We start from the raw sequence: 14,883 nt of genomic DNA, 5'->3' as shown, positions 1-14,883 counted from the left end.
TGCACCTGTTCCTGCAGAAGATCTCTGTGTCCTCCGCTAATTTACATATGCGTTTTATCCATAGCTATTCACTACTATAAAACGACGAGACTGGCTAATGGTTTCTGTGCACAGTGTGCAGATGCGACTAATCCATAATCAAATTCATCATCAATTATTTTCATTATCTATTATTATTCATTGTATCAATTAGTTATTGCAGCCCTAATTAAAATAAATGAAACTGCAGACAGGAAGAATTATTTCTTTGTGCTTTCTCAGGATCTGTCAGAGAGCTATGCAATGCAAAAAGTGTTGACCTGAAATGAAACACATTAATTGTACAGAAAATACAAGATTGTGTAGATTTAGATTTTAATTTTCTTGATCTTAAATCTGTGCACTTTTGTTTTTCTCAGCAGAGTTTATAGAGATGATCAGACTGGAGACCAGGATTCCCCTCAACCAGTGAATGATGAACTACAGAGAGTCAAACACAGACACAAAACCAGCATGAAGAACAAGTATGAGAGATTATTTGAGGGACTGAAACTGCAAGAGAGTGAAACCCTCCTGAACAGGATCTACACACAGCTCTACATCATAGAGGGAGAGAGAGAAGGAGTGAATGAAGAACATGAGGTTTTACAGATGGAGAAAACAGCCAGAACACAACACTCACAAGACACTCCAATCTACTGCAATGACATCTTTAAAGCCTCTCCTGAACCAGGACGCGAGGAGAAAGAGCAGATCAAGACTGTTCTCACTAAAGGCATCGCTGGAATCGGGAAAACCGTCTCTGTGCAGAAGTTCATTCTGGACTGGGCCGAGGGAAAAGACAATCAGGATGTAGATTTCATGTTTGTGCTTCCATTTCGAGAGCTGAACTTGATCCGAGATCATCAGTACAGTCTTCACAGACTTCTGCTGGACTTTCATCCTGAACTTCACAATCTGGACTCAAAGATTTATGAAGAGTGTAAAGTTGTGTTCATCTTTGATGGTCTGGATGAAAGCAGAATCACACTGAGGTTTTCAGACGCTCAGGAAGTTTCTGATGTGACTGAGACTTCATCAGTGGGTGTGTTGATGTCAAAGCTCATGATAGGAGATCTGCTCCCCTCGGCTCTCATCTGGATCACCTCCAGACCAGCAGCAGCCAATCAGATCCCCTCCAAATACATCCACCGTCTGACAGAGATTCAGGGATTCAATGATCCTCAGAAGGAGGAATATTTCAGGAAGAGAATCAGTGACGAGCATCAAGCCAGCAGAATCATCTCACACATCAGAAGAGCAAGAAGCCTCCACATCATGTGTCACATACCCGTCTTCTGCTGGATCTCCTCCACTGTGCTTCAGAAGCTCCTGGAAGAAGATCTGAGTGCAGAAATCCCTCAAACTCTGACTGAAATGTACATCCACTTCCTGCTGGTTCAGATCAACATGAGGAATCAGAAGTATGAAGAGAGAGATCCAGAGAAACTCCTGCAGTCCAACAGAGAAGTGATTGTGAAACTTGCTGAAGTGGCTTTCCATCAGCTGATGAAGGGCAATGTGATGTTCTATGAGGAGGACCTGATTGAGAGCAGCATAGACGTCACTGACGCCTCAGTGCATTCTGGGATTTGCACTGAGATCTTTAAGGAGGAATCTGTGATTCATCAGAGGAAAGTCTACAGCTTCATTCATCTGAGCGTTCAGGAGTTTCTCGCTGCTTTCTATGTGTTTTACTCGCATGTGATCAAGAACAAGGAACAACTGCTTGAATTCAGATTTTACCGATTTAAAAAAGTCTATCTTCTCAAGGAACGCTTGCAGCTTCTGGATGAATTCAGATTTGATGAAGAAAGTGATTCCGACTCTGTAAATGGATCTGATGAAGTCTCTCTGTATAATCTACTAATATCAGCAGTAAATAAAGCCCTTGAGAGTGAGTATGGACGGCTGGATCTGTTCCTGCGGTTCCTGCTGGGCGTCTCACTGGAGTCCAATCAGAGACTCTTACAGGATCTACTGACACACACAGAGAACAGCTCAGAGAGCATCAGAGAAACCACTCAGTACATTAAAGACAAGATCAAAGATCCACTTGGTTTTCATACTCTCTCAGCTGATCAATCCATCAATATGTTCCTCTGTCTGCTGGAAGTGAAAGATCAGACTCTGTCTAGAGAGATTCAGGAGTTTGTGAAATCAGACAAACACTCAGAGGAGAAACTCTCTCCGTCTCAATGCTCAACAATCTCCTACATGCTTCAGATCTCAGAGGAGGCGCTGGATGAGCTGAACCTCAAGAAATACAACACATCAGCTGAGGGTAGAAGAAGACTGGTACCAGCTGTGGTCAACTGCAGGAAAGCTCTGTGAGTGTTTAATCATTAATAGCTAAAGAATCCTTTTTAATAATGCAACTTACATCTTTACAGGGGTCATGACATGGAGTTTTTACATTGTTTATTATATTCCCTGAGGTTCACTTATACTAGGGGAGCCAAACTCAATTCCCTAGAGCTCAGGTTTTCAAACCCGGGGTCAACAGGATGATTTAAGGAAAATGGAGTTGCTTTTAAAATAAAATAAAATAAAAATAATAATTTGTTTTCATAAAGTCATAGTCTAAAGGCCTGTATAAAAAGAATATGCTAAATATATTTGACTTAAATAATTAACAGATTAACAAAAGAAAAGAGAAAACTGTGTGACAGTATTCTGCTGAGTTTGGTTCATTTTTGTGAGGCGCTCCACAAACAAGTTGACGGGAAGGAAACCGAGACGGCAGAAAACACATCCTGTTTGTTTTATTTATTTTACAAAGCCACAGTGTTCAGTTTTATTGTGAGTGTACACAAATGAATTTAAATACTTAGCAATTTCGGACAATCCTACTCCTATCTGTATGACTGACAAAATTCTTACTGTCAGTTAACCGGTTAATTAGCATCCCTATATACCTAGATCATATTAGTGCAGAATCAACTTTGCGTTGCGATTGCTTCAAGGATCAAAAGTGGTTGTTAAGAAAAGTGCTGAGCTCTATTTTTGTGCTATCTAGTGGTTTAAAGTAGAATAAAGTCAAATGCGCATTTAGTCCCGTTTTATAACATATAAGTATTCTTATGAAAACAAAAAATTCTTCTCTCTCTCTAAATACCCCTAACACGATTGATACTGATAGAATGCTGTAGCAAAGTTAGATGTTGTGGGAAGAAGGAGGCGGGAACCGGAGAACATTCAAAAGATGATACAAGCAACAAAACTGATACAACAAGCTTGTTGTATAATCACAGAACTATTGCTAAAACTAGTGTAGTTTGGCAGGGGAAGCATACACCCTACAGCAATAGCTCCGACTAGCAGCAACAAAACTGATGCAACAAGCATGTTGTTTAACTATAGGACTTGGATATTAAAACGAGTGTAGTCCTTTTGGAGAAGAATACACACTGTAGCTCTGAGTCAGATGCAATGCGCAGCCAAGCAATGAAATGTAGTGTGCTTCCTCATTCATGAACATGTATTCGGCCCCCCGTCGTACTGATTCCATTGGCTGTGGGGGTGAAGATGACAACTCCCATGATTCCACACTCCTTCACTGGACCATCAAGCTACGATGTTGTTAGTGTTGAATAACAGACCTCTGCGGTGAACTGTGCATTTTACACAAGTATGTTAGCAATATCTAGATAGCTTTAGCCACAAGCATGTGGTAACTTTAACACAGCATGTTGTAATAATCGGATATAATAATAGAGTGATACCTGGATAATCTTAGCAAAGCATGTTGGCAATGACACCAGATAAGCCTAAAACACAGGCATGTTCCAAATAACGACTAGCTAAATAGCTTTAAAACAAGTATGTTTTCAATAGCACTAACAGCTTTTAGAGCAAGCAGTTTTCAATAGCAACCAGACAGCCTTGAGAACAAGCATGTTTCAATACCAAGATAGCCTTAGAGCTATGGAGAGAGAATTGTGTCTTTATTACATGTGAGAAAATAAATGATCTGAGAGAAAAAAAATATTTGAGAGAAAAGTTTTCATACCAATAGCAAAAAATAATAATATTTGAGACTAAAAAAAGTTTTGAGAGAAAGTATTTTCTCATAGAACATAAAAAAATATAAATTTGAATTTTTAAAAATTATTTCTGAGAAAAAAAATCTCTCTTAAAATACTTTGAAAAAAACTCTCAAATATATATATTTTGCTATCAGTGTGAAAACATTTTCTCTAAAAAATGTTTCGGTTTTAGGCTGCAACCATATTAATCTGTATACATTTCAAAACAAATGTCTCTACTCTACACTGAGACAGTGTTTTTGTTCAGCAAAAACAGCTTTTTGAAGATGCTCTTCCAAGTGTTGCTCTTCCATGCTCTTCCCTGTTGAAAAATATCTTGTAGGGCAAGAAATATGGTCATAATTTGCATTTTGATCTGGCACCATATTATTGAGCTTTTATGTCGTTTTGTGCTGGTGCTGTAAAAGGTTTAAGCCTTTTTAAGCACTTTTCGGACGCTCTTGCACTGTTCGGACGCTCTTGCTTACTGCTCCGCGCTTTGCTCTATCGCTTTTACATTTTATCTCCTATATTTTATATTTTATTTCCTTTTATCATCTAATTTTAACTTCAGCAAACAGCACAGTGCTCAGACAACAAAGTTTGGATTACTACAAAAACGCAGAATTCTTTTACCCGACCAGCTTAAATTCCGGGAATGGAAAACACAACTGCCTACATTCATACGGATAAGAGAGAAAATGCCTCTTCAGGTTCAAGAATCTACTTGCTGCACTAACTGCCACAGACTTTTACAAAGGATTGCAGTTCTCGAAACAAAGTTACTTACGGGACCACCAAACCAGACGGAGCACACAACAGAGCTTCGTCATGGACACCCTCAGCATACCGGTGAGTCCCATGGAACTAGTGCTCCTCGACAGGTAGAGAAACAAGCCGATCGACTTACTAATCGATGGCACAAACAGGGAGCTAGACCCAAAGGCACTCGAGACATCAGATTGTCACGAGCATCACATATTGCCGCAGTAGCATCCTCTACCCCAGATACAGCTCTGACAAGGATTGCAAACATTGGTCTTCTACCACCGCCTATACATCTTGAGAACAGATTTGAAGTACTAAGGAATGTAAATGAGGAATCCCCAAATGTGATGAATATGATCGAACACAGACTGAATGGGCCAGTAGCTAACACTGATGCTAACTGGCGCTCAAGGTCGAGCAGACAGCGGCACTCAGCTCAGAGCGCAGCCGAGCCCAGGACTCTGATAGTGGGGGACTCGATAATCAGAAACATTAGCAGCAGGGATACAACTACGTGCTGCCTTCCACAAGCAACAACTTCTGATGTAAACAGGGAACTTCAGAACATTCTGATGAAACATAAGACTGCAAATCGACTCATCATACATGTGGGGAAGAATGATATTCATAAAGAGCAGTCAGAACTCCTTAAGAAGAATTTCCATGAACTTTTTGAAACACTTAAAAGACTGAAAGTTCAAACATTCATCAGTGGACCACTCCCAGCAAGAGGAACAAACAGGTTCTCACGGTTGCTTGGGCTAAATACATGGCTGCAAAAAACCTGCAATATAAAAGGAGTAAACTTCATTGACAATTTCAATCTTTTCTGGAGTCAGAGACAACTTTTTCATCGGGATGGCCATCACCCAAACAAACTTGGTTCAAGAGTGTTAAAGGACAATTTCTACTTCTCCCTCAATCATCCTTCTGCAGTGTGTGCCAATCCACTCAATCTGAACGGCACACACACACATGGACACAGTATGAATGACCACGGGACTTCACTTCAGCAGCAAAATGGACATGCGGTTGACATATCACACAAGGACAATGATAACACCACTCCGCCACAACAACCTCTGCTCACGGACACAATCTCAGCTGAGCCCTGCCCACAGAGAGACATATCAGAACTACTTGAAGATTCAGCACCCAAGGACGACTTCCTGGAAAACAGCCAGGGAAGCCAGGACAGCATATCACAGCCTCCTATAACACCAGAGCAACAGCCCCTTTCACCAGACACTTTCTCCCTCTCTCCAGCATCGCCACTACTGTGTTTCTCACAGAAAATGGAAGAACTGGTGTATGCTGGAACCAGACTATCCCACTCTTTTGCTGCAAGCCCCCAGATACCAACCAAAAAACGACAGGCACCATTACCACCCGCACCAAAGCCTGCGGGCCCCGCTCGCCCTCCCCCTCCTGTGAGAGCTCTTCGGCCTCTGCCACAACGCCAGGGCCCACACCATCCTCCTTCTGCTCGAGGTGAACCAAAAACAACTGATACCAGCTCTCAGTGATGTGTTTTGGGTCCCCGCTCTGATAACAGTAACTTTCTCAAATGTTTACAGAACAAGCGGGAACCCAGTGTGCCTGTATCTTTCTCTATTGCTGCTCTATTACAAGATAGAAAGTCTAAGGCCTTCAATAGCCGTGCAGCAAACCTAACTAATCTGGTGCCTATTACACGTCAAAGTAAGATTGATGTGGGGACAAAAAGTAAGACTGTTAAGTTAGCACTTTTAAACATTCGTTCACTTAAAAATAAATCACTTCTAGTCAACGATTTAATAACCACAAACAACCTGGATTTTATGCTTCTAAATGAAACCTGGCTAGAAGACAGCTGCAGTGCAACAGTCCTCAATGAAACAGCCCCTCCTAACTTTACTTTTATGAGTGTCTGCAGAGCTGTTAAGAGAGGTGGGGGTCTAGCTGCTCTTTTTAAAGAAATCTATCAATGTAAGCAAATATCATTTGGGAATTACCCTTCTTTCGAATATCTGGGTATTGTGTTGAAAGGTGCTCCACGTATTTTACTTATCATTATTTACAGGCCTCCAAAATACTCTCCAGCCTTTGCTGAGGACTTTACAGAACTGTTATCAGCAATTACCTCAGAGTTTGACTGTTTTGCCATTGCTGGAGATTTTAACATTCACATAGATAATGCAGAAAACAATATGGCAAAAGAAATCAAAAGTGTTTTAAAAACTTTTGATCTGACTCAGCATGTACATGGACCCACACACAATCGTGGACACACTCTAGATTTACTTATCAGTAAGGGTCTAAACATTTCATTAATTGTTATTAAGGATGTAGCACTGTCTGATCATTTCTGTATTTTCTTTGATATATTGATCTCTCCTGCCTTTGAAGCTAAATCTGTGTCTGTCAAGAAGAGATGCTTAAATGAGAACACCAGTGTACTATTTATGAAGGCTATATCCTTAACACCAAGTATATCTGCTGACTCTGTTGATTTTCTCCTTGATTCTTTTAACTCAAAAGTTAAAGGTATAATTGATGATATTGCTCCTGTTAAAGTCAGGAAGAAGAGTGGCAGACAAAAAGCACCTTGGAGAAACTCAACAGCAGTGCAAAATATGAAAAGACAATGCAGAAAAGCAGAGCGCATGTGGCGGAAGACTAAACTTGTAGTCCATTATAACATCTACAAAGACAGCCTTCATGCTTTCAATATGGAACTAGGCAAAGCAAGACAGACTTTCTTCCCAAATATTATAAACAGTAATTTAAACAACACACGCACTCTTTTTGCTACTGTAGAGAGACTGACAAACCCTCCAAGCCAGATTCCCAGTGAAATGCTCTCAGAGAACAAGTGTAGTGAGTTTGCTTCTTTCTTCTCTGAGAAAATCAATAATATCAGAAAGGTGATCAGCACATCCTTGAGTTGCACTGAGGTCAGACAGATCAAACCACCTGAGAAAGTAGTTACTATGTCTGATTTCAAAGAAATTAATGGCAAAATTTTGGAAGAAACTGTACAGCACCTTAAAACATCAACCTGCGCTCTTGACACACTTCCCACATCATTTTTCAAAAGTGTGTTAAACAGTTTAGAGGCAGATCTCCTAGAAGTGGTAAATGTCTCACTTCTCTCTGGGAGTTTTCCAAACTCCCTGAAAACTGCAGTTGTCAAGCCCCTCCTGAAAAAGAGCAATCTGGATAAGACCATATTAAGCAACTATAGACCGATCTCAAATCTTCCTTTCATAGGCAAGATCATTGAAAAAGTTGTCTTCAATCAGCTGAACAAATTCTTGAGCTTGAATGGATACTTTGACAATTTTCAATCTGGTTTCCGACCGCACCACAGCACAGAGACAGCGCTCATAAAGATAATAAACGATATTCGCTTAAATACTGATTCAGGCAAATTATCAGTGCTGGTACTACTCGACCTCAGTGCTGCATTTGACACTGTTGATCATAACATACTACTTGACAGGCTGGAAAACTGGGTGGGGCTTTCTGGGATAGTCCTAAAATGGTTCAGGTCATACTTAGATGGGAGAGGTTATTATGTGAGTATAGGTGACCATAAGTCTGAGTGGACATCCATGACATGCAGAGTACCTCAAAGGCTCAATTCTTGCACCACTCCTGTTCAACCTGTATATGCTCCCAATGAGCCAAATAATGAGAAAGAACCAAATTGCTTACCACAGCAATGCAGACGAAACACAGCTCTACTTAGCCCTATCGCCTAATGATTACAGCCCCATTGACTCCCTGTGCCAATGCATTGACGAAGTCAACAGTTGGATGTGTCAAAACTTTCTTCAGTTAAACAAAGACAAAACTGAAGTCATTGCGTTTGGAAACAAAGATGAAGTTCTCAAGGTGAATGCATACCTTCACTCTAGGGGTCAAACAACTAAAAATCAAGTAAGGAATCTCGGTGTGTCCCTAGAGTCAGACCTTAGTTTCAGTAGTCATGTCAAAGCAATAACTAAATCAGCATACTATCATCTGAAAAATATTGCAAGAATTAGATGCTTTGTTTCCAGACAAGACTTAGAGAAACTTGTGCATGCTTTCATCACCAGCAGGGTGGATTATTGTAATGGACTCCTCACTGGCCTTCCCAAAAAGACCATAAGACAGTTGCAGCTCATACAGAACGCTGCCACCAGGATTCTGAGCAGAACCAGAAAACATGAACACATCACACCAGTCCTCAGGTCTTTACACTGGCTCCCAGTTACATTTAGGATTGATTTTAAAGTATTATTACTGGTATATAAATCATTCAATGGCCTAGGACCTCAATACATTGCAGATATGCTCACTGAATATAAGCCCAACAGATCACTCAGATCACTAGGATCAGCTAGAAATACCAAGGGTTCACTCTAAGCATGGCGAGTCCGCTTTTAGCTATTATGCCTGCCGCAGCTGGAACCAGCTTCCAGAGGAAATCAGACGTGCTCCTACAATAGTCACATTCAAATCCAGACTCAAAACACTTCTGTTTAGCTGTGCATTTACTGAATGAGCACTGTGCCGCTGTTCGTCCGACTGTTTGCACTGTATTTTATTTTATTTTTCTAAACTGTTTTAATTATTCTTATTTCTTTTATTATTTTAATTTCTTCTATGTAAAGCACTTTGAATTGCCATTGTGTATGAAATGTGTTATATAAATAAACTTGCCTTGCCTTGCCTTGCCTTTTTAGATGATTTAGTGTAGACAGACAATTTTTGGAAACCGCTAGTGTGGACTGAGATCATTTTGAAATGTAAATGCTATTTTTAAATTGTGGCTTTTTCTATTTGACCACTGTAGAACGTACAGTGTATTTTGACTAATTCAGTATCTCATATAATGTTACTGTGAGTTGACCCCATCTAGGGATTGAAGTTGGAGACTCAAGGCCTCTGGGGATGATGGACCTGTGACTTCACCTGGGGGTGTGGCCCGAGCCGAAAGTGACAGTCTTTGACTTCACGGCCCAACTCCATGTGAAACAGATTCATTCTACATTATATCTTGCCATTATATCCTTTATCTACTTGAAATTTAGTTTTTTTATTTATTTATTTTGTATATATTTACTTTTTTTGTTATAAATGCTACTTTGGTTTGGAATAACTAGGCTATGCTATGGACAAGGGAACCCTATGGTCAGTGAGTGTCAAGCTGTTCATCCACCAATGTGGACTACTTCTCCACAACAACCACATATTTTACAATATTTGACTTTATTTTATCTGTGTATTGCCAAATATTTATCTATTTTGTTTTTGTTTTTAAGGTGCTACTGCTGCCCCTTTAAAGAAAAGCACCCTGAACCCCAACTTATTGTGCTGTATTTACTCTCTTCTAGACTTGTTGGCTGTAATCTCACTGGTCAGGATTGTGAAATTGTGTCATCAGCTCTACAATCCTCAAACTGTGTCCTGAGAGATCTGGATCTGAGTAACAATGCCCTGCAGGATTCAGGAGTGAAGATGCTTTCTGATGGACTGAAAAGCCCAAACTGTCAGCTGCAGATACTGAGGTATTTAAGAACATATGAGAGATAATTTACAGTCTGCCGGTCATAATGTTGATGTGTGTTTGTAGATGATCTGACTGTGTGTGTCTGTAGGTTGTCTCACTGTATGGTGACAGAGGAAGGCTGTGGTTATGTGTCTCCAGCTCTGAGTTCAAACCCCTCACACTTGAGAGAGCTGGATCTGAGTAACAATGACCTGCAGGATTCAGGAGTGAAGATTATTTCTGAAGGACTGAAGAGGCCAAACTGTAAGCTTCAGATTCTGAGGTATTTAAGAACATATAAGAGATCATTTACAGTCTGCCGGTCATAATGTTGTTGTGTGTGTTTGTAGATGGTCTGATTGTGTGTGTCTGTAGGTTGTCTCTCTGTATGGTGACAGAGGAAGGCTGTGGTTATGTGTCTTCAGCTCTGAGTTCAAACCCCTCACACCTGAGAGAGCTGGACCTGACGAACAATGACCTGCAGGATTCAGGAGTTAAGATTATTTCTGAAGGACTGAAGAGGCCAAACTGTAAGCTGCAGATTCTGAGGTATTTAAGAATATATAAGAGATTTACCACATCAACACAGAAAAGATACAAAGGGACAGGTGCTAGCTGTTGGAGATTATGAGGGAAAAGGGAATCTAACCATTATCATATTTTGGGGAGTGTCAGAAATTAACCCAGTTTTGGCAAGAGATTGAAGGAAATTTGGAAGCTGTTTTCGAGGTGATGATTCCTTTCAAGTGTGAATGTTTATATCTGGCTAATAGTTCTTTTGATGGGTGGAATAACATCGATAAGAAACTGATGTTAATTCTTCTGGCAGCCAGTAAAAAAGTAATTACAAAGAAAGGGATAAAACCAGAGCCACTTACAGTTGATGATTGGATTGCCATATTACACTATATATATATATATATATATATATATATATATATATATATATATATATATATATATATATATATATGTGTGTGTGTGTGTGTGATTGAAAAGCACCCAGATAGAATACATTTGTTCAATATGGAAAAAAAAAATACTGTAAGGTAATGTTTTTTTAAAGAGAATTATAAGTAATAGCTCCCCTTGTTCTTGTACATAGTTGCTGTCAAAATGAGGAAAACACAAAACATCTGCATAAGCTTGAGTATTTAATTTCCATGACCATTGGCAGACATATGATGGGTTATAATGCTCTGGATTGACGTATATGTTTTTGTTTTATTGTAAAGAAGAATTTCTGCCTTGATAAATGTATATATTTGTCGGCTGAAATTGAAATAAGTACATATGAGAGACTATGTACAGTCTGCCAGTCATGTGTGTTTTTGTAGATGATCTGACTGTGTGTCTGTAGGTTGTCTGGCTGTATGGTGACAGAGGAAGGCTGTGGTTATGTGTCTTCAGCTCTGAGTTTAAACCCATCACACCTGAGAGAGCTGGATGTGAGCTTCAATAACCCAGGAGAATCAGGAGTCAAGCTTCTCTCTGACAAACGGATGGATCCAAACTGCTCACTGCAGATACTCAAGTATGTGGGACAATAAGAGGCCCGGTTTACAGCTGGTATTAAGATTTGCCTCAGGTGATCTGACCACAAGTCATTTACTCTCATTCGGATGTAGAGCAATTCCAGCGTTATGGACGTGACATTTACAGTCAAAACTTGAAATATAAACTCTCATAGAATGTATGTATTACCAATATATTGAATAGGGCTGTCAAGCAGTTAAAAATCTAATTAATTACATGATGTGGCGATTACCTAATTTATTAATTACACGCACATCAAATTTGGCTGAGAAATTACCCCCAAAAGATAATTTAAAGTCATTGTGTAAAGCATCAAAATAGACATTACAAAAAGTAGCTTCAGAAAGAAATATTTGATTCAGCATAGAAGCATAGAGGTTGAGTAAATGATGACTGAATTTTAATTTTTGGATGAACTATACCTTTAATATTGTACTACAGTAGACCCAAAGCGCTTTAAAATCAAATAAGGGAATCTCTCCGGAAACCATCCCCAGTGTGCAGCATCCATGCAATGGCAGCCACAGAACAACGGTGCCAGTGCGCTCAACACATACCAGATATAGGTGGAGAGGAGAGAGAGTGAGCCAATTCAGTGGATGAGGATTTTTAGGAGGCCATGATTGGTAAGGGCCAAGGGTGGAATGTGGCCAGGACACCGGGGTTACACCCCCACTCTTTACGAGAAGTGCCATGGGATTTTTAATGACCACAGAGAGTCAGGACCTCGGTTTAACGTCTCATCCAAAGGACGGTGCTCTTTTGACAGTATAGTGTCCCCGTCACTATACTGGGGCATTAGGACCCACACAGACCACAGGGTGAGCGCCCCCTACTGGCCACACTAACACCTCCAGCAGCAACCTGATTTTCTCAGGAGGTCTTCTATCCAGGTACTGACCAGGCTCAGCCCTGCTTAGCTTCAGTGGGCAACCAGTCTTGGGCTACACGGTGATATGGCTGCTGGTGCATATGGAAATATGATTTTTTTTTTTTTATAAGATTATACTCTAAGCACTTTTTACAATACAGATTGTTTCAAAGCAGCTTTACAGAGATAACAGAAAAATAATGCAACAAAGTTTGTTTCCAGAAGAAAATAGCATCACAGTCCAGCTTAAGTAAGTTCAATGATGTTTCATTTTTGTTGTAAAAAAGGTATTAATTTAGTTAATTTATATATATAAAGCCGCTCTGGAGAAAACCCTGATGTCATCATCCAGCTCAGTTCAGTTCTAATATACTGGTGTCAATGCAGGCAGATCAATATTATTGTTGAATACTAAATTAAATGTTAAATGAGATGTCCCCAACTAAGCAAGCCAAAAGCCAATGGCACCAAAGGTGAAAAAAGGTGACAGTGGCAAGGAACCAAAACTCCATCAGGGCCGAATGGAGAAAAAACCTTGGGAGAAACCAGGCTCAGTCGGGGGGCCAGTTCTCCTCTGGCCAGTGAACTAACAGTGTATGATTATGATTCAGGCAGCATTATAGGTCAGAAGTTAGATTGGATTGGAACAATCAGAATATTATCCAGTTCCATCTGGTTGATGATTGGAGTCATCATGCCGGTATGGAGACTGGTTTGTTGAGGATCAGAGCCAATGGCTGTTGTGTCAATGAGGCCTTCACAGGGGAGAGTCTAATTGGCACAATCTCTGCTGACACTTCAGGGATGTGTTGTGGTCGTGTCTAGGCGCAGGTCCTCCGTCTGATCTGGATACGGCCCAGATCCAGCTGACTATATCATGCGTTGTGGTCGTGTCTAGGCGCAGGTCCACCATCTGATCTGGATACGGCCCGGATCTGGCTGATTACAGTAAACCTCAGAATAAACAGTAAGACTAACATTAGCATATATGCCATTCTTCTTATGATGTAATGAGTACATTGTGTGTTATAGGAAGTGTTCCCGGTTCCAGCTAACCTAATTTATACAGCCTAATAATCATTTAACTGATTTGAATAATAGGAATGTATAATCTTCTATGTGTATGCCAGGTTAAAGAGATGTGTTTTTAGTCTAGATTTAAACTGACAGTGTGTTTCTGCTTCCCGGACAATGTTAGGAAGACTGTTCCAGAGTTTAGGTGCAAAATAGGAAAAGGATCTACCGCCAGCAGTTGATTTTGATATTCTAGGTATTATCAACTGGCCAGATTTTTGAGATCGCAATAGACTTGAAGGACTATAATGCGTTAAGAGCTCGCTCAAGTACTGGGGAGCTAAACAATTTAGTGCTCTGTAAGTGATCAGCAATATTTTAAAATTTGCACAATGTTTAATAGGGAGCCAATGCAGTGTTGACAGAACAGGGCTAATATGGTCATACTTCCTGGTTCTGGTAAGAACTCGAGCTGCTGCGTTTCATCCAACAGGAAAGTGACTTGTTTTGGCAAGGCCTCACATGCTACACCAAAAACGCCACATTTACGCGGTGTTTTAGAATACATTGGACCTGGTTGTAGGGGATTGCTTTGGTAGTGAATCTGTTGTGCAAAGTCCATGCTATAATGTGTCATCCCCTCAAAGAGGAACCAGGAATGTGTGGACCTAACTCTAACTCAGCAGGCAAGTTTGCTTTTGAATCCTTACAAAGTTGCTGATAGTATGAACGTTCTATTCTTGCTTTCTCTAGGTGATCTGTGGCCAGACGATGCAGCTCTGCTTTCTCTGCATCAGACCTATTGGCAGCCTCACTGATATTTTTTTGATACTTTTGGCATGTCCAACATAAGTCAGTTGCTGGCCGCATTGTGACAATAAATGGTGCAACCTCCCGCCAGATGCGACAAAATGTAACAACTGAGACCACACGCCGGTTTGTCGCAGCAACTGCCACACAGTAATCGGAGTACACCATTGCCTTTGTGCAGTTAGTTGGGAGCAGTTTCAAATCACTTCTCCAAAAGCCTGGTACCCTCCCAGGAAGATGAATGCCATGAGTTTCTGCATAGTTAAAAATGAAATGTGCAACATACACATTGTCATCTTTCTTAAGTGCATTAAGAG

General features: G+C 40.4%; 2 protein-coding genes across 5 annotated transcripts in view; both read left to right on the top strand.

Annotated features, from left to right (window-relative positions):
* The window catches only part of LOC311286453 (apoptosis-associated speck-like protein containing a CARD), a 467,220-nt gene that overhangs the window by 53,342 nt on the left and 398,995 nt on the right, over positions 1–14,883 (top strand). The window lies entirely within an intron of this gene.
* The window catches only part of LOC311286303 (NACHT, LRR and PYD domains-containing protein 1 homolog), a 32,944-nt gene that overhangs the window by 10,673 nt on the left and 7,388 nt on the right, over positions 1–14,883 (top strand). The window contains exons 3-7 of one of the 4 annotated variants that reach the window (XM_084402440.1): positions 402–2,348; positions 10,181–10,354; positions 10,445–10,618; positions 10,711–10,884; positions 11,696–11,869. In XM_084402440.1, coding sequence (XP_084258566.1) covers positions 402–2,348; positions 10,181–10,354; positions 10,445–10,618; positions 10,711–10,884; positions 11,696–11,869 — 2,643 coding nt within the window. Of the gene's footprint in view, positions 1–398; positions 2,349–10,180; positions 10,355–10,444; positions 10,619–10,710; positions 10,885–11,695; positions 11,870–14,883 lie in introns of all 4 variants that reach the window. The other 3 variants (XM_084402439.1, XM_084402441.1, XM_084402442.1) reach the window with 3 other exon arrangements.

This window comes from Rutilus rutilus (genome assembly GCF_951802725.1).
Source record: "Rutilus rutilus genome assembly, chromosome: 2".
NCBI lineage: Eukaryota > Metazoa > Chordata > Actinopteri > Cypriniformes > Leuciscidae > Rutilus > Rutilus rutilus.
This window is presented reverse-complemented; position numbering and strand designations above follow the sequence as displayed.